This window comes from Martes martes, assembly GCF_963455335.1.
Source record: "Martes martes genome assembly, chromosome: 1".
NCBI lineage: Eukaryota > Metazoa > Chordata > Mammalia > Carnivora > Mustelidae > Martes > Martes martes.
Genome location: NC_137888.1, coordinates 11,309,341 through 11,329,750, shown reverse-complemented (window position 1 = coordinate 11,329,750; position 20,410 = coordinate 11,309,341). Strand labels below are relative to the sequence as shown.

At 45.3% G+C, this 20,410-nt stretch overlaps 1 protein-coding gene across 2 annotated transcripts in view; it reads right to left on the bottom strand.

The window, feature by feature from the left end:
* Positions 1 to 7,405: 7,405 nt before the first annotated feature.
* The window catches only part of TMEM50B (transmembrane protein 50B), a 36,997-nt gene continuing 23,992 nt past the window's right edge, over positions 7,406 to 20,410 (bottom strand). The window contains exons 3-7 of one of the 2 annotated variants that reach the window (XM_080807153.1): positions 19,402 to 19,514; positions 17,549 to 17,616; positions 16,865 to 16,957; positions 12,778 to 12,835; positions 7,406 to 8,912 (exon numbers count right to left, since the gene is read on the bottom strand). In XM_080807153.1, coding sequence (XP_080663279.1) covers positions 8,867 to 8,912; positions 12,778 to 12,835; positions 16,865 to 16,957; positions 17,549 to 17,616; positions 19,402 to 19,514 — 378 coding nt within the window. In that variant the 3' untranslated portion in view covers positions 7,406 to 8,866. The remainder of the gene's footprint in view (positions 8,913 to 12,777; positions 12,836 to 16,864; positions 16,958 to 17,548; positions 17,617 to 19,401; positions 19,515 to 20,410) is intronic. The other variant, XM_080807154.1, reaches the window with a different exon arrangement.

Genomic DNA, 20,410 nt, shown 5'->3' with positions numbered 1-20,410 from the left:
CAGGAAATAGTGGAGGGAGAGCCTCCCTTTCTATATATCTTCCCCAAGAAACACCTGGTTCTACTTTGTCACATGAAGGGCTAGTCAATGGAATTCATACTTACACTTACTTGGGTTTTAGTTTCTCGTCAAGCAAAGTACCTAACCATAAAATGAGTCAGAAGCAATCTTGTCGGTCAATTACAACAGGGCACACTGCAAGCCATTCCGCAAAGCCAGCCTGCTCCCCGCATTCGTAGTTAAGAATAGTTTCTACACCTTTAAACAGTTTGGGGGGGGGGGGAAATCAAAAGAATAGTATTCCTTCACACATGAAAAGTACCTGGAATTTAAATTTCAGTGTCTGCAATAGCCAAACTTTGGAAAGAACCTAGATGTCCATCAACAGATGAATGGATAAAGAAGATGTGGTGTATATATACGATGGAATACTATGCAGCCATCAAAAGAAATGAAATCTTGCCATTTGCGACGACGTAGATGGAACTAGAGGGTATTATGCTGAGCGAAATAAGTGAACCAGAGAAAAATAATTATCATGTGATCTCCCTGATTCACTTTGAGAGGCAAAGTGGGGGGTTTGGGGAGTAGGGAAGGAAAAAATGAAACAAGATGGGATCGGGAGGGAGACAGACCATAAGAGACTCTTAATCTCACAAAACAAACAGGGTTGCCGGCAGGAGGGGGGTCGGGAGAAGGTGGTGGGGTTATGGACATTGGGGAGGGTATGTGCTATGGTGAGTGCTGTGAAGTGTGTAAACCTGGCAATTCACAGACCTGTACCCCTGGGGCTAATAATACATTCTATGTTTATTAAAAAAGTAAAAAATTTTAAAAAATTAAATTTCCGTGTCTGTAAATAAACTTTTACTGGAGCCCGGTGATGCTGACCATGGCTGGCCCACTGCTGGCTGATTTTGCACTGCTCAGCAGAAGTGAGGAAGGCTACAGAACCTAAAACATTTACTGTGTGACCCTTCCACAAGAGTACTTGATCCCCCTTGATCTCCACAGTGAACTGCTCACTGGGCAGGAGAAAGCAGAACCATTCCCACTACTTAAGTGTATACAAAGTCCCCGCAAGAAGCCGTCTGACGCTGGGATTCTCTTACTGAGGCCTCCCATGGTATCCGGGAGGAGAGGGATTGAATTCTTGCCTGTATCCCACAAAGCATGTAACGGACCATGACCTAGAGCGGGCTGGAGGCCGAGTTCAGGGGAGCCCGCAGGTCAGGGGAGGTCCGTGGGCCCTCTGCCAAGAATAGGGCGCCCAGAGATGATGGGTTCGTTGGAACCAGACCCCCGGTGGCCTGTATTTGTGTGAATTAGACATCCGACTTTCAAGACATTTTGCTTTCAAGCGCCAGGGATTTTCCAGAAACCCCAGCGTCTGGTGTTCCTGCGGTGTGGATAGCGCCCCCTGGGGGCCCCACAGTGCCCGGCCGTGATGAGAAGCATGTATAGAAGCAAGGCTTATCCTTCGCTACATACAAATGTACAGACAAATGTATATCCATCCGCCCTGTCCCAGGGCCACCTACTGTCATTCGACTCCACATAATGCTGCTGGGAAACAAATCTGAGTTCGTTCTACTTGATGTATTAAGCTAATCTGTGCCCGCAGGTTACCTAAGTTAATTACAAGGGAGAAAAAGAGCAGCCAGACACCACCTCGAGCAGTTTCAATGGCTGCTGATAGGAGTAATGACACATAACAAATGTGGTTTCTGTCGTATTCCTGCCCAAAACGCATAACCTAGAATCGTGAGGGAACACCCCGCAAACTTAAACTGAGGGACATCCTACAAAACGACGCACTGGTCTGAAGTCTTCAAAAATGCTCAGTCACAAAAGACAAGGCTGAAGAATTGTTCAAGCCGAGGGCCCCTAAGGGGACACACGAGCAGGAGCACTGCGTCCTCAGGGACTGGGTTCTGGAACCGGAAAACGCTTGTCTTCCTTTACTATGAAGCGCATAAAGGGGGCAGCTGGCAACATTTGGATACAGTTGGGCTGTGTCAGCATTAACCTCCTGACCTCGGTGCTGTGTGTACTGTGGTTAGGACTTGGGGAAACGTACACAGAAATATTCAAAGGCGAAAAGGCATCACACCGGCAGCATATGCACAAACATCTCAGAAAAAAATATAAAGTAAATGCAGTAAAATGTTTCTATTTGGAGAATCTGACGGCTGTATAGGAATTCTCTAAGTTGGGGCACCTGGGTGACTCAGTTGATGAAGCATCTGCCTTAGGCTCAGGTCATGATCCCAGGGTCCTGGGATCGAGACCCGCATCGGGCTCCTTGCTCAGCGCGGAGTCTGCTTCTCCCTCAGCCTGCTGCTCCCCCTGCTTGTGTGCACTCTCTCTCGCTCTAATAAATAAAATCCTTAAAAATAAATAAATAAATAATAAATCACATCTTTTTAAAAAATTAAACAAAAATAAATTCATGACTTTCAGAATGGAGGGAAATACACTTAACCATCATCCTGAACGTGCTTTGGCCCTTAGAACAGGTGCTCCCAAATCAAAGCCTGGTGCTCTCTGTACCATCCCTGAGGGTCTGGAAGGCGCCTGCCACACCGTCTTGTAGGAGCTGAAAATACCTTGAGAAGGCACCACAGAAACTGTGTTTGAACCGCTGCAAAGACTTAAGCACAGGCAGGCTCGAAAGGAAACAATAACCAGGAGTCCAGGAGGTTTTTCTTGAAGGTGGCACGCCACCTTGTGCCAAGAAGCTAAAAAGCCATCAAAAGAGGAAGGAAACATCCCTCACTTCAGGCAAGGCCCTCGGGGAGAGGTTAAGGACCCACTTATAGTGAGCACTTAACTGTTTCCAGGCACGAAGTTAGGCACCTGTTAGCATTCTTTCTCCCAAAGGGCATTTCCAGGCCTGCAAACAGCCTTGGCATCACAGAGCTAATACGGGGCGGGGCGGGGCCAGATTTAGGGAGGAGTAAACCAGCCTAAATATAAATGGTTCCCTAGGAACCCCAACTTCCAAACCAGAAATCTCTAGGAACAGTGTCGCTGGAAATACTCCTCCTTTCTCTGTCCTCAATCCCTGGTTTCCTCTCAGGTTGTGATCTGGGGGTCGTGGGATCGAGCCCCACCTCATGCTCCCGGCTCAGTGTGGAGTCTGCTTGTCCCTCTCCCTCTGCCCCTCCACCCTCCACCTGCACGGGCTCGTGCTCTCTCTCTCTCTCAAATAAATAAAAGAAAAAACTTCACAGGAAGAAAAATGTTTTAGCCTGGTTCAGCCTGAGGATTCCCAAGCCTTCTTTGACCACGACGCCTGTTTTTCTCAAGAACACCAGTGCTATGGGGCGGCTTGGGGTATGCGGGTATGGGCCCCGCCCTCAGGAGCAAACTGCCTGAGCCGTGACCGTGACCCCAGTCCAAGGGCAAGTTACTTAACTTCTCCAGCTAGAAGGTCCTACCTCCAAACCGAGAGCGAAATGAGAACACATGTAGGACAGTGTTTGTTGGGGAAGGTCACTGAAAAGGTGGGGCTGCCCGTTGACTGGGGAGCTGGCCCCGAGCTAGTCACTCCCTCCCTTGTCCTTGGAAGGTGGGTTCCCTTGCTTTTCCTGTGCCCAGAGGCTGCTCCAAGGACACGGCCTGGAGATGGGGATGCGGCGCTGAGAACACGTGTGCGGCATCTGCGACTCCACCTGTGTAGTGCCCCTTGATCCCGTTTCAAGATTCGGCGTTAGGGCGGGTGTGGGGAGCCACTCATCTCGCTGCTGCCCCCGAGGAGCCTCAGGCCTCATAGGCAAATTCCTTTGCTCATTAAACCTGCCACCTGGGGCGCCTGGGGGATTTAGCTGGTTAGGCAGCCACCTCTGGACTCCGGCTCAGGGCGTGATCACAGGGTGGTGGGATCGAGCCCGCAGTCAGGCTCTGCGCTGACAGGGGAGCCTGCCTGAGAGTCTCTCTCTCCCTCTGCCCCTCACCGTGCTCGTGTGCTCCAGCTCTCCCTCTCTAAAATAATTTTTTCTAAAGATTTATTTTATTATTTATTTGATAGAGATGACAGGTGGGCAGAGAGGCAGGCAGAGAGAGGGGGAAGCAGGCTCCCTGCCAAACAGAGAGCCCGACGGGGGGCTCGATCCCAGGACCCTGAGATCATGACCCGAGCAGAAGGCAGATGCCCAACCCACTGAGCCACCCAGGCGCCCCCCTCTCTAAAAGAATTTTAACAAACCCTTTCCACCTAGCAGCCTGGAGTAGCCTCTTCTTGGGTCTCCCCTGGCCGTCTGAGTCCAGGGCCCGCGTGGGCGAGGCGGGCTTCAGATGCTGCCCGCAGACCACCTTCTGGGTGCAGGTCAGCTCTCAGCGTGGAGCAGGGACACGGCCTGAAGCCCGGCCTTGACGCGGTACGCCGGTGGCGGGGCCCGGAGCGAGGAAGGACACGGGCCGCGAGAGGAATGAGGGTGGGAAGAGCACACGGTGTGGGCGGAACAGGAGGGCAGCGGGCGCTCTGTCGCTACAGCTGATGCTCGTGATTTGGAAGAGGGACGGCTTGCGAAAATACTGATGTGTCGCTCTCCCATCAATCCTCGGGACACTGTCAGGCCACTGGCCTGCAACGGAGTCCCCTGCCCCGCGTGATCCCAGCTGAGACTGATCCCCGCTGAGACGGAGCCCCGGGAGCTCTGTCCTTTTGTTGCTTCGGCGCTCATGCTGGGACCGAGGCCCCGTCTGCGATTTGCCTCCACGTTCCTCCCGTTGCGGGGTCCTGCTGATGTCACCGCGTGAACCAGCGCCGGTGCTGGACTAAGGGCTGCCTTGTGTCCCCGAGCTCAAGCAGGCTGGGCTGGGCCTCATGGAGAGACCACCAAGGGTACAGAAGCTTCCTTGAGGCATGAGTGATCGTGCCTTCTGAGCTCAACGTTAACGAATGGGGGCTTTTAAATAAGGTGGTTTTCAACAGAGACACATATGAAGCAAAGTTACATACTGATGGTTTGAGGAAAATGCGGTACAGGCTAACCTAACCCTGTATCTCCTCCAGCAGCCACCACCCGTTAATTCAGTGTTGGGGAGAATTCACAGAACCCCCCATCTTGGGGTGCTTGGCTCAGTCAGTGAAATGTCTGCCTTCGGCTCAGGTCATGATCCCAAGGTCCTGGAATCGAGCCCCACATCGGGCTCTTTGCTTAGCAGGGAGCCAGCTTCTCCCTCTGCCTGCTGCTCCCCCTGCTTGTACTCTCTCTCTCTGATAAATAAATAAATAGAATCTTAACAACAAAAAAACCCCACCTATCTTGAATAATGAGAATTGCATTTGGAAAGCTTGTAAGTTGAAGGTATTGGAGGGAAAGGGAAAAGAAGGGTGGAGAAAACATTTGGGCTTGTTTATAATGCAACTGAGGGGACGGGACACTAAGAAAAGTAAAGGCTGTCTAGATATGAAAGAAAATATAACAGATTATTTTTAATAAAATGGAACTATCATAAACACTATTTGTAGGGGCGCCTGGGTGGCTCAGTGGGTTAAAGCCTCTGCCTTCGGCTCAGGTCATGATCTCAGGGTCCTGGGATCGAGCCCCGCGTCGGGCTCTCTGCTCAGCAGGGCGCCTACTTCCTCCTCTCCCTCTGCCTGCCTCTCTGCCTACTTGTGATCTCTGTCAAATAAATAAATAAAATCTTCAAAAAAAAAAAAAAGACTATTCATAGGAAAATGGGAATGGGTTGGGAAAGCAAAAACTGCCACAGTTCCGTCCAGGTGAAGACCTACTCCAGGATTAGACAAGCCTACCCTGATTGTCCTCCGTAACTCTCCAGAAAAGCACTGAACCTATCAGTTACTCCAGGCTGTTCCTCTGTCTTCCATCAAAGAGATAAAAGCAATCAACAGAGTACCTCAAACCATAATTTCTACTTCAAGTAGTTTCTCCTTCAAATTTTCCTGTCTGAACAGATACAGTCATGAGACTGTTCTAACCTAAGTGCACACACAGTTAACCACAAAATGTGACTAATTGTTTAGAGAATAAAATTAGCATCAGATGTTTCTCCCTCAGGATTTAATAGGCTGCTCCTCGAGATTATTTAAAAGTAGCCCAAACTCTTATGAACTCGAAACAGAATCCAACGGAGAGCGTGAGGACAAGAGCGTGCAGGAAAAATTGGGATTAATTCGTAAGACTGGCAGAGGTTATTTCATATGATATGAAGTCATTAAATCTAAAACGGAACAGTGAAGTTGACGTTATGATTGAAAAGCCTTCCATTGTGGAAAAATGTTGAGAACCTGCGTTCAATGTCAAACACCTGGGTGGGGTTCCTGCTCAAGCAGCAAACGTTACATGGCGTGATAACATCAATCTTTCCCTCTCGAACTTTGCTACTGCATTATGCTGATACACATCAAAATTTACATAATGGAAAAAGTTAGCCTCTTTTTTCTCATAGTGGCGACACCACAAGGAATACAAGGACCTCAGAAACAGTGTAATGACATAGAACGCTCTGGTAATACTGGTCCACATACAAAAACCAAAAGACACTCAGATTTTACAGCGACTGAACCTGTGCAACAGGGAGGGCTTTCCATTAATGGAATCCCACGTATTTTTTTTTTTTTAACGATTTTGTTTATTTTAGAGAGAGAGAGAACGTACAAGCAGGGAGGAGCAGAGGGGGAAGGAGAGGGAGAATCTAAAGTCGTCCCTACAGAGCGTGGAGCCCAATGCAGGGCTCAACATCATGACCTTGAGATCATGACCTGAGCCGAAACCAAGAGTCGGATGCTTGCCTGAGCCCCTCAGGCGCCCCCCAGCCCCACCGCACGTATTTTTAAATGATTATGAAGGGTTCCATCTTTTCTTTTTTTGGGGGGGGTTCCATCTTTTCTTATTCATGGTATATGTCAGGGTGGATACAAACATTATCCCCCCCTCCTTTAAAGTGAGTAAACAGAGGAAAATTAAGTGATTTGCTCACAGTTAAAAAATAAATTCATGGCAGAATCAAAAATTGAGAAAATAGGGGCGCCTGGGTGGCTCAGTGGGTTAAAGCCTCTGCCTTCGGCTCAGGCCATGATCTCAGGGTCCTGGGATCGAGCCCCACGTCGGGCTCTCTGCTCGGCAGGAAGCCCGCCTCCCCCTCGCTCTCTGCCCGCCTCTCTGTGTACTTGTGATCTCTCTCCCCTTGTCAAATAAATAAATAAAATCTTAAAAAAAAAAATAGAGAAAACAGCTACTATTTCCGTCGGTCTTCTGGCACGCCCTTCGCTAGCCTTCATACCAGCATTTTTACAAGTCTGAGTAGAATGTATTTCTCTTTATGTCACCAAGAAAAACCGCTTCTATGACCGGGTCCACCTGAATAACTGAAAATGAATAAGCCGATTTTTTATGGCTCATTTTCTCCAACTGATTTCACAATATTGGAATGCGTGATAAGTAATATTTATTGCAACACGTTACAAGGGAACAGCCACCAGTAATTAGTCTTAACAAGTTGTTGGAGGCAAGACAAAGTTTACTGACATTTGGAGGGAAAAACAACAACAAAGGAAAACGTCATTCAACAAGAAGGTGTCGAGGCAAAGGCACAGCGTTCCACCGTCGCTTCATACTCTGTGCGCGGGAGATGCTCTCAGAGAGCAGAGAGGATAGAGCAAGACAGGCTTGCGTTAGGAGCTGCATGTTAATACCACTGCTAATATTCTGTCTTACAACAAAAGGTGCTATAAAATCCCTCTAGAGGAAGAAAGTGCAACACAAAGCCTGTGTAACAAAGGAAAGCCAAAGTAGCAACAAGGACCCAACCACCGCTTTGACGCCTTGTCTCTTGTAGGAATACACATGGTGCACAAACAGTGTTTCCAACTCAGCAAAAGGAGGTTTGGACTGGAATTTCGGACTTTCGGGTTGAAGGTATATTTTGCAGGCAGAATCCACCCAAAGTCTGAGAGCTAGCACAAAGAGACACCTGCAGTTGGGAATGAAGTGGAGGAAATGCCTCGTTTTTCACTAGGTCCTAATAATTCCCTTTGGGTACAAGTGCTTTATCTTGAAACAAATTATTCCAGTTTTTGTTATATGGTTCATGCTTCTAAACTGCAGTTGTCTCAAACTTGCTTGATGCTGAATTTTGTAATGACAGCCTGCCAAGAGAACCCCATCGGTCAGATCGCGGCGTGGCTTTCACAAGAAGCACGATGCTGAGCTGCCCTACAGCCTTTTCACATTAGTCATATAAAACCGAGCATATCTGATTGTGAATTCTCTCCTTCCGAATAAAGTCATGTTAGAGAAATCGTTTTTAAGAGAGGCTTTCAAACTAGTCCTTCAGGCATTTAAAAAATCTTCATATAAAAGTCCACTTCTTTAATACATAAGAACATTTTTCCTTTAAAAAATCTCATTTTTAAGCCAAAATAAATTACAACTTGCTGAAATACCCTTGTTCATGGCTCAGTGCTTGTTTCAGATACATGGAGCTGTGGTTTTGTGTTCGCGTGTGTGTGTGTGTGTGTGTGTGTTTGTTTTTTGTACATCTTCAGAAATTAAAGATACTAAAACAAAACAGTTAACTCTAAAATGACATGAAGATACAACGCTGGCTCAGGGAATAGATCAAGCTTTAAGTCTTCAGGAATAAAAAACTGACACTCATCATCCCATCTATACGGTTTTGTATTATGTACATATTAACAATCTATTCAATGATTTTAAAAAAGGACAGAAACTTCATAAAACTATTTCCAAACTCAGAGCATAAAAGTGTAAAGAAACAAAACATTGAATGTACAAGCTATCCCATTTGGCAATGTGTAAATCATGTTGAGAGAGAAAAACTTATCTACAAATATAACAAAACAAAAGGAAATGCGATCTAAGAAGTGTTCTCAGGTCCACAGCTCTTCAGTTCTTCCAAATTTGTAGATCAGAGTGCTAGAAAGATATGAAAAGAAATCATGAGGAAACAATGCCTGGGAATGAGCAACAAAGAATTCATTTTCTGACTATGCTTTGACAGGTGGCTCCCTGATTCCTTTGTGTCAATTTCTAAACATAAAGACCGCAGTGGTGCTGGTCTGAATGTGCTTGTTTCCTACAGCAGTTTGTTGACCTTGACAGCTAAGTTTGATTACATACACTTTCTTAAAGCCTGCAGAGTTATTGGATAGGAAACCTGTAAGGAAATGGGGGATTTCTCCTAGTGACAGCATCAGAGCCCCTTTTACCTCTGGGTTTCTACAATAACTGAAGAATCCGAAAACAGACATTTTCCATATAATTACTGTACCCGGAGGCCTGGCCAGGCCGTAGGCTCCTAGCTAAGTGATAGGAATGTCGGAGTCAAAACAAGGCCAGGGGTGCTCACAAACACAGCTGAGAGCCTGAGGGAGACAATCAAATTCCAGTGCAAAAAAATGCGGTCAAGGCGATGCACCTGGTGCCAAGAGAGTGAAACAGAATGCTCCGCCGAGTGAGAGAGGTCAGGAAGGTCCTCCCGAGACAGCGGTGGCTAAGCTGAGACATAAAAGAAAAGTGGGGATGATCTCAGCAAAGGAGGGGGCGGGGGGCGGGGAGCAGAGAGGTGGCGCACGCTGGGACCAGAAATTAGGCCGTGGGCATGATGGATGTGCTAGATTTGAAATGTCAGCCACCCAAGATAAGTAGGCAAGCGGACACACGGTTCAGACATGGACAGACCTCTGTGACTCATCGGCACCTATGCGGTAATCCAAGGCCTGAGCGTAAAGGAGCTCACTTGGAAGGAAGAAAAGGCCGGGACTGGAGCCTTGAGAAACTTCAAAAGTGAGTGGCCAGTGGGTGGGAGGGCCAGCTGCAAAGCAGCAGAGGCACAGTGGCCAGAGATGCGGGAGCCGCACTCTGGTACAGAGAGGAGGCCCACAGCGGGCTGGCGAACCCACCGGGCTCGGAGCAGAGCGCACGGCTGATGCGGCAGCCAGTCCGCAGGAGCGCAGGCCTTCCTACCCGCGAGGCTTCTGTTCGCCCAGCCGTCAGTTACACGGTCTCATGAATCTCAATTTCAATTTGATTTCTAAACAGTGCCTGGGGCGCCCGGGTGGCTCAGTAGGTTGAGCATCTGCCTTCGGCTTAGGTTATGATCCCAAAGTCCCGGGATCGAGCCCCGCACTGGGCTCCCTGCTCAGCGGGGAGTCTGCTTCTCCCTCTCCCTCTGCCTGCCACTCCCCATACTTGTACTCTCTCTCTCTCTCTCCCCCCACCCCTCCCCATTAAATAAATAAATATCTTCAAAAACAAAAACAGTGCCTAAGATGTCTTCAGGAAAACTTAATTGTATCCCCAGAAGGCTGTTGGTCACATCCCAAGAAACACGATCACAAGACAGCAGACACTGTCAAACAGCTTCAAAGCCACGAGCGTCCAGGCCATGGCGCGGGAAGAGGGCAGAGCCCAGCGGTCCCCCTAAACGGAAGGAATGGAGCCGAGAGTTCAGGGAGGTCCAAGGGGTTGGAGTTTGTGGGGAAGAGAACAGACAGCTAGAGAGAGAGCACAGGAGACGCCCAGGAGCTCCCCGGGAGTCCTCTGCTGAGTGCTGATCAGCAGACGAATGCTGAGAAACTACCCAAGGAAAGGGAAGGAACAACTCCCAGAGCCGTCACAGGGCTGGGAAGACTTCACAGTCTCCCTCGCGGAGTGGGACGACGCCTCAGGGCCCACAGCACGGGAAGGGCACCCCCTTAGTAAGGGGGCGCACTGGTCCTAGACTAGGGCTGTTCGGGCTCCGCCCTTCAAGCCTTCCAGGCAAGACTCAGAAGGATCAGACTGTTTCCAAGCGACCTAAGTGCACCCAGAACAAAGCTCAAAAATGTGTAGAGGAATGCCAAAAAATTCAGCCCCCGCCACTGCATGCAGAGAAGCAAATGGAAGGGAAAAAAAACCAAAATGAAGAGAAAATAGAAACAACAGGAAGAGACTCAGAACTGACACAATTCGAGGGACACTGAAATGGCTATAAACATACGTCATGTGTTCAAGAAGGCGGAGGAGGGCACGACCATGCTAAGGAGAAATACGGAAAATCCCGCAAACGGAGACAAACGCGCATGTCTGAGATGACAGGTACGCTGGACGGGAGAATGGACACTGCAGAAGAGACGAGTGACCTTAAATATAACAAAGCAAGTATCCCAAATGAAACAGAGAGAGAAAACAAAAACAAAAAAAGAACGAAGCACTTGGGGGTATGGGATGACTCAAGCAGCCCAGTATAGGTGTGCTTGGACTCCAAGGACAGTGGGATGAACAGAGAAGGGCTTTGAAGAAATAATGGCGAAAAGATTCCAAATTTGATGAAAACTAAACACAAAGATCCAAGAAACTCAATGAACCCCGAAGACAATGAACATGCAGAAAACTACATCATAGCACAGGAGCGAGCACCACAATGAGATTGCTTAAAAACAGTGACGGAAAGCAAGTTCTTCAAGGCTTAGATCTTAATGATTTTCTGAGGTTGAGATGGGTATACATTTACAAGTAGATGGCTAAACTACTTCTCTTTATATTAAAAGACATTCATTCTGAAAAGCATAGGATATGAGCTTCATATTTTTTTTATTAGGAGGCTCCAATGTAGGGCACAAATTCATGACCCTGAGATCATGACCAGAGCTGAGACCAAGAGCCGAATGCTTAACCAACTGAGCTACCCAGGCACCCCACGGGCTTCATTTTAGGGTTTTTTTTCTTCTTTTTCAGAAGACTGCCCCTAAGAAATACTTCTAACATTGTTTTAGTTTTATATTTACTTTTAGTTTTCTTAAAAACATAATCAGGGTGCCTGGGTGGCTCAGTGGGTTAAGCCTCTGCCTTTGACTCAGGTCATGATCTCAGGGTCCCCGGATCAAGTCCCGCATTGGGCTCTCTGCTTGGCAGGGAGCCTGCTTCCTCCTCTCTCTCTCTGCCTGCCTCTCTGCCTACTTGTGATCTCTCTCTGTCAAATAAATAGACAGACCTTTAAAAACATAATAAAAAATCCAATTTCCCAACCAAGTTTTGTATATGACATGCTTAATATGTATTAATCCTGATTTTTCTGTTTTTTTCTTAATAAAGGTACCTGATATGTTTTTTTTTTAATATTTTACTTATTTATTTGACAGACACAGATCACAGGTAGGCAGAGAGGCAGGCAGAGAGAGAGGAGGAAGCAGGCTCCCCGCTGAGCAGAGAGCCCGATGCGGGACTCGATCCCAGGACCCTGGGATCATGACCTGAGCCGAAAGCAGAGGCTTAACCCACTGAGCCGCCCAGGTTCCCGCCTGATATGGTTTTTTAACAGACTATGGAAGTAGTCTGAGTTCAAGTCCCAGCTCTGCAATTACTTGCCCTTAAGTAGGCTCTGACCCTTATTTCCTCATCTATAAAACAGGAACATCACCGAGTTCGTAAGTAGTAAGTATTTAAGACAATGATACAAGAATTGAAAAGGGAACATACATAAAGCATCCAGCTGAGCTCTTAGCGCATAGCAGGGCCCCAATTAAATGGTTTTTGTCTGCCCTTATATAATAGTAGAATTTTCAGCTCTTCAAAGAAGTTATACTGTAATGAATTCAAAGGATTTATACATTCTATATGCTGCTCTTACAAGAAAGTGACACTTCTGTAAATGTTTCAGGTATGGTTAAGAAATTAGGCAACTGGCAGGAAGTCTTTCTGCTCACGGGTCCTGTCTATAACAAAACCACCATTTTGCTCCCCCCGCAAGAAGAAGGGAGGAAGGAAGGAAGAAGAAAGAGAGAAAGATTAGGCAACTTACCTAAAAAATATAAGTGCATTTTGAAAAAACACAGCTAGTCCTGGATAAACATCGGTATCTGCACAAAGGAAAAGGCATTAGAAGATTACACAAGGCAAACGGCAGTGACAAAGTATTCGTGCCACTCACAATGACACGCTCTGCATGGTAGCAACTATGTCTATTATTCACGAACGCTAAGAAATCGGTCATGAAATTGAGGGAAGAAAATGTCAGTCTCGTTCTCCCAACACAAAGGACTGTTCTCACTCTGGATAAAAGACAGTGAAATTCATAGTTTTTTTTGTCTAAAGTAACTGTTACGCTTGTAGCTGAGCCAGAACTGTGAGGAAGCATCAGCCGCTTCTCCCTTTCCTTTCCACAGTCAATACAGCGCCCTCCCCTTTATCCGTGGTTTCACCTCCCGAGGCTTCACTTATCCGTGGTCAACCGCCTGCAGAGGCAGACGATCCTCCTTCCGATGTATCATCATCAGGTCAACAGTGGCCTAAGGTATGCCACATGCCCAGGGCGCTCACCTCCCTTCACCTCATCACACGGACATGTTATCACCTCACATCACCACCAGAACAAGAAGGGTGGGTATGGTGACAAGGTATTTTGAGAGGGAGACCACAGTCACATAACCTATTACAGTATAGTATTATTAATTTTTCCATTGTATTATTAGTCACTGTGGTTAATCTCTTATTGTGTGTAATTTATAACTTAAACTTTATCATAGGTCCTTATGTATGGGGAAATCATAGTATAGATAGGGTTCAGTACTATCCACAGTTTCAGGCATTCATGGGGGGTTCTTGGTACGTAACCCTTGCGGATAAGGCAGGGGAACCTATTGTATAGAAATATAAAATATTAGAAAGGTATATATTAAATTCTTGATGATTTAATAGTCTGTAAACTTTTTTTCTTTCATGAATTCAGAAATCTTATTGTGCAATTCTAACAGATACACAAAGGATCATTTTAATTCATCATCATGTTCTTTCACTGAATCTCCCCTGGGAGAAACAGTTACCATCTTCAAAGGAAAAGAAAAAAAATTGGAAACTATTTAAATTTTTGTGGATTTCTAACTGTCCATTAAAAATACTAGACTTGGGGGGCACCTGGGGGGCGCCTGGGGGGCTCAGTGGGTTAAAGCCTCTGTTTTCGGCTCAGGTCACGATCCCAGGGTCCTGGCATTGAGCCCCACATCAGGCTCTCTGCTCAGCAGGGAGCCTGCTTCCCTTCCTCTCTCTGCCTGCCTCTCTGCCTACTTGTGATCTCTGTCAAATAAATAAATAAAATCTTTTAAAAAAAAAATACTAGACTTGGGGCGCCCGGGTGGCTCAGTGGGTTAAAGCCTCTGCCTTCGGCTCGGGTCATGATCCCAGGGTCCTTGGATGGAGCCCCACATCGGGCTCTCTGCTCAGCAGGGAGCCTGCTTCCTCCCGCCCCGCCGCCTGCCTCTCTGTCTACTTGTGATCTATCAAATGAATAAATTTAAAAAACCTTAAAAAAAATACTAGACTTGATGGGGGAAAAAAAAACCCTTCAATTTTTAGCTTTCTATATCATAGCAAACAGTACAACAGCATGGTCAAGAGTTCCAAGTCTAAGCCCAGATCCCTGGATGTGAATCCCACCTCCACCAAGTGACTAAATGTGTGACCATGGGCAAATTGTTTAACCTTACTATGCCCTTAGTTTCCTCATCTGTAAAGTGGGCATTATAACAGCACTGACCCCACAGAGTGTGGGGAATGTACGACCATGTACGTGCTGAGAACAGTACTTGGCCCATAAAGTGCTATATAAATGTTAGCTGCTGTTACGATTAGTAATAGGTCAAGAAGATCTGTACAGCAAAAGATCTGAAATATGTGTTAGAAATGCCCTCTGAAGTAAAAGCGTATTCAGAGTTTATAAACAGAAAAGTCTAAATACTGAGCATTGCTGTAGAAATATAAAGATGAAATCCATAACTGAGAAATTTCTCAATGTGTACTAGTTCTTTAAAAATTAAAATACAACCAATGAGTACACAACCTTTACAACGTAATACTTCCCCACACGCCTTCCAGAAATGATAATTTATACCCATTTTCCTAACAGAAACGAGAAAGTTTCACCTGTTGCTCTAAGTAACTGAGCAAACTTTCCAAGGAAATCAGTAATAGCACTTAGAATCAGGGATACAGTGAGCTTAAAACACACTTCCCTATATGATTCCATTTATACGAAATAAGCAAATCCACAAAGACAGGAAGTAGATTAGTGGTTGCCAAGGGCTGGCGGAGAAAGGTAATGGGAAGTGACTGCTAATGCTAAGGGCTTTCTTTTTGGGGTGATAAAATGTTCTAAAATTAGATTGTGTGATGCACCTAGGTGGCTCAGTCAGTTAAGTGTCTGCCTTCAGCTCAGGTCATGATCCCAGGGTTCTCGGATCAAGCCCCACATCAGGCTCTCTGCTCAGCGGGGAGCTTGCTTCTCCCCCTCCCTCTGCCTGCCACTCCCCCTGCTTGGGCTCGCTCTCTGTCAAATAAATAAATAAAATCTTAAAAAAAAAAAAAAGCACTTTCCTTCATATGAGCTTCATACTAGAACTGTGTACTCCGTTAGTATTTTTAATTAACTAAAGTTAACACTTTATTTTTAAGTAATCTTTGCACCCAATGTGGGGCTTCACACTCACAACCCCGAGATCGAGAGCTGCACAACCTCCCAACTGAGCCAGGCGCCCCTAAAATAACACATTTAAGATATACTTGATGAGCAGGGTTATTTAAACAGTAGTCAACCACTTATACTGACTTACTTTGCACCAAGTGAAAGACAAAAGTTTCCAAAGATCGAACTAGGAACTGAAAGGGTCCTACCCGGAGTATTAAAAGGTCAACTGTGGGTAAGGATAAGGAGAGGTGACCGTTAAGCAGAGTGACAAAGAGATTTGGAGGGGAGGGGGGATAGAAGATGAGTAAGTGGTGTTACGTGTTATCTGAAACAGACTCCTGTCTTTGGAGTGAAGGGAGAGAAATGGGTTCTTCTGGGACTGGGTCCTGCCTTTCGACCCCGCCCTGGAGGAAAGCTATGGTGCCTGGAGCAGCCACTCGGAACAGCGTGAGTGGCGTGAGCATGAAGTTTCTGCACGAAGGCTACACACACATACTGTCTTACTCCTGAAAACCTGCCCTGTGCCTATGCCTGAAAAATTCCAGACTAAGGGCGCCTGGGTGGCTCAGTGGGTTAAAGCCTCTGCCTTTGGCTCAGGTCATGATCTCGGGGTCCTGGGATCGAGCCCCGCATCGGGCTCTCTGCTCAGCAGGGAGCCTGTTTCCTCTTCTCTATCTGCCTGCCTCTCTGCCTACTTGTGATCTCTGTCAAATACATAAATAAAATCTTAAAAAAAAAAAAAGAATTAGGGGAAAGTAATTTCTTTAAAAAAAAAAAATTCCAGACTAGGTTGGAGAAAGGTGGCATCAGCGGAACGATATCAGGGTACACACCCTGAATGGAAATCCTTGAAAGTATGTTTTGGAATTCAAAAATTTTCACATTTATGAATGGTTAACACAGGGCCATAAATATTATAGAGGCCCCCAGCTTTGTTTGGACCAGCATCCACAGTCTAATACAACCACATTCCAGCAAGAAAACGTGTGAACACTTACTCAACGGAATAAAGACCACGAGGAGCCCCTTGTCAACTCAGGTCAGGTGTTGCTGCCAAGCTGATTGTGAAACACCTGACTTTCAGCACTTTGTGGATTTTAGAATTACGTATAAGGGACGGAGATCTGTACAGGTTTCCCCCTTTACCACTTAAAACCCTCGGTAAACGGGCCTTCTAGTATAAAGGCAGGCTCTCCAGGGTAAGGAAGGAAATCAGACACTCTAGAAATGGCCAAGAGTTACCTGGTCTTGTTGGTGGCTTAAATTCCGCAACCAGGCTATCCCACTGCACTCAAGGACCCCAACTTATGTATCTTCAAGCTAAGTGAACAGTTACACTGAATTTTACTCCCAGTGGAGCTGACGGAGTGAGCTAAAGGTAAAAGACATATCTAAGTCTCTGTGAAATAAAGGAGGAAAATATACTTACTTTGGGTGACGTATGCACCAAAAAGAATCCACATGGAAGCAATAAGTGAGCCAAACATCAACATGAAACCAATGAAGAGCCAAACTCGAGCACCTGCACGAAGAAAAGGCTTTATCACTCTGCTCATTGCTGCAGCACGGACTCAAGAACGCAGAACGCCGGAAACACTGCGACCCTAACACCTGGCGTGCATACCAAAGGCAGTCCCGTGTTTGCATACACCTGCTGTAACAATGAACTGAAGGAAGATTTAAAAAACGAACAAATGACTAAAAGGGGTTAAGCCCCACCTGGGGGGAGAGAACAGGAGAATCCCCTTTCTGCTGGTAGAGAAATTAATACCCTAGCAAACTGCACTAGGGGAGCTTCTGAGTAATTCCATGACTAAATTGAGTAATTGATTAATTAAATCCTAAAGCTTTGCGGGGAGAGTAACCTGGAATCCAAGAGCCACTGATTTTAAATAGTAACATTTTATTTATAGACTGTGAGTAGCAAAACCTGACTAAAATAGTACTTCTGGCGGTAACTTTAACTTCGTTAAGGATTTAAGTAACACCCAACATTTTTTCAAGTTAATAAAAAAAATTCTGTCTAATCCTAACTAGTCCTATAAAGAGACTTTCTTCTCCTGCTGACAAATCTCCCTCTGCCAGCGCACATTAAAACTCAAAGTGCCTTTACCTGTTCTTCCCAAGCAGCCGCTTTCATAGCTGTCCCCCCGCACCTGAGCATTGGACACAGCATTTATCCTGGAACAACACAAAACCATTTCATGAGCTCATGTGCTGCTAAACCAGTAGCAGATATTTACATATTATTTAAAGAGAAACATTCCCTAATTAGAGTCAGTATCTGAATAACTGAACATATCTTTTAATTTAACAGCTATCCTAGTGGACAGAAATGTTACAGGACTCTGTACCTAAACTACACCCAGAAAATATCCTTAATTTTAAGAAATTACTATTCACTTGTCTCCAAAGGTTACAAAAAGAGGGGCCGATTTCCTGATTTCTTTGCCTATTTTACATTCATATGCGAGTGACTCAGTGTGAGTCATCGTATTTTAAGGTTCTCGTTACAATCAAGACTTAAGCTCCTCTCTGTGTTAAAAGTCAAGTGATTTTCCCTGATCCATTTCTCAAAGTCACACATTTGATCTCTGTATAATAAACAAGCCCACTTTACTCAGCCTCTCTTGCCATTTTTGTTAGAGCAAGATGCATTCATAGAAGAAATGTAGCCTCTTCTCAGCATCCTTAATGGATGTAAGTAGTTCCATCCTCTACAATCTTTTTTTGAAATATTTTATTTATTTTTTTAGAGAGAGAGGGCATGAGCAGGATGGAAAGGGATGGGGGGGGATCTTAAGCAGGCTCCACAATGGGCTCCAAAAGGGGGCTCAATTTCACGACCCTGAGATCATGACCTGAGCCAAAAATAAAGAGTCAGACACTTAACAGATTGAGCCACCCCGGCACTTGCACAATTTAACTTTTATAACTCTCTACAGTATAAAGAAATTATATAATCTTAATGTTTTAACATAGTCTTTAATGTTAATAAAAGATATCTACAGAAAGCTTCCAAAATCTCTTATGAAATGAGATTTAACAGATAAACCCAAAAATGACTTAATAAAAAAGAAAAGTCACAGACCAATCTCATTAGAGGCCAATCCTGCCCTTCCCCCAGCTACTGGCAAACAGTCAAACAACATATTAAAAAAAGAAAATTATACTCCATGCTAAAAGTTCCATGTGTTACAATACTCAAGGAATGATTCACCACTACAAAGAAATCTAGAAATGTAACATATTTCATTAAATCCAAGATGCCAATGATTTTTTAAGATGCATGAATATTTTTTTTACCCAGAAAAAAAAATCAATTGTGGGGCACCTGGGTGTCGGGCTCTTTGCTCAGTGGGGAGCCTGCTTCTCCTTCTCCCTCTGCTGCTCCCCCTGCTTGTGCTCTGTCAAATAAATAAAATCTTAAAAAAAAAAAAAAAAAAAAGACGCACCCTCAGAAATATTCAAATACAAAAAATAATCTTGGGACAAAAAAAATGCCGTGACTGATCAGTTTAACAAGAGTGTAAGAAGAAAAATCATGTGATCATCTTTACAGATGCTAAAAAGATATGTAACTAATTCAATACTCATTCTTGATTAAAAAAAAGTCTTTGGAGCACCTGGGTGGCTCAATGGGTTAAAGCCTCTGCCTTCGGCTCCGGTCATGATTCCAGGGTCCTGGGATCGAGCCCCACATTGGGCTCTCTGCTCAGTGGGGAGCCTGCTTCCCCCAGCCCCCTTTCTGCCTGACTCTCTGCCTACTTGTGATCTCTGTCTGTCAAATAAATAAAATCTTCAAAAAAAAAAAAAAAACTTCACAAAATGGGGAAAAATATACATATTTATCATGTTATAGAATCCACTGATAAAAGGTTATTCCAGATAGCATTAAACTATACGGCAAACATGTCTTTTGGAAATAAATCTTGATCTTGAATTAAGAATCGCCTTCATACTTACATGAAGAAAGCCAAGGTGGAGAACACGCCACACGTGTGAAAGGCATGGTTCAGCTGCTCTGGCTTAGGGTACACCACAGCCGCGTCGATCATTATCCACCAACCTGTAAAAAACTTGTGCAAGAGCCCAAGTCACTAAAATAACACGAACACTTGGCTCAGCATGACGTTACCTGCCCTGCAATATTCCTGTGTTTCTCCAGACCATGTAAATGAAATATAAGGTATTTCTAGTTTGAGATCTGGATGTGGAAATATAAAAAATAGGAATCTTCGTTTACCTACTCTTGATAGCATTTGACGTGACCTTACCTAGTCAGATCTGTGCAAGATTCTGCAGTTCTCTCAATGCAGGATAAAAAATTTGTTTTCTAAAATGAATTATCTGCTTCTTTGGTCCACCATAATTACAGGCACTGAAGTTCTCTCTTTTTAAAAAGATTGTATTTATTTGAGTGAGACAGAGAGGGCACGTGCGTAAGAGCAGGGGGAGGGACAGAGGGAGAGAGACTCTCAAGCAGACTCTGGCTGAGCACAGAGCCCAGCACAGGGCCTGATCTCAGGACCCTGAGATCATGACCTGAACCAAAATCAAAAGTCGGATTCTTAATCGACTGAGCCGCCCAGGTACCCCTGAAGATCTCTTAACTAACCTCCAGCTAACCAGCTCCCGATTACCTGATGTGTTTCATTCTCTCTAGAGAACATTCCTTTTTGATAGGTCCAAGCTCTTCTGTGTCTACAAATGAGCTGCGGGCTTACCAAGGGTCAGTTGTCAGGTCTCCAAAACTATTTAAGCCTGCCATAGTTTTAATCAATTATGCAGTTTGATTAAACACGGTGTAACTGACTGAACATGTTTGTAAAATGGCATTTTCTTTTTTAGATTTTATTATTTATTTGACAGAGAAAGACACAGCGAGAGAGGGAACACAAGCAGGGGGAGTGGGAGAGGGAGAAGCAGGCTCCCCATGGAGCAGGGAGCCCGATGTGGGGCTCAATCCCCAGAC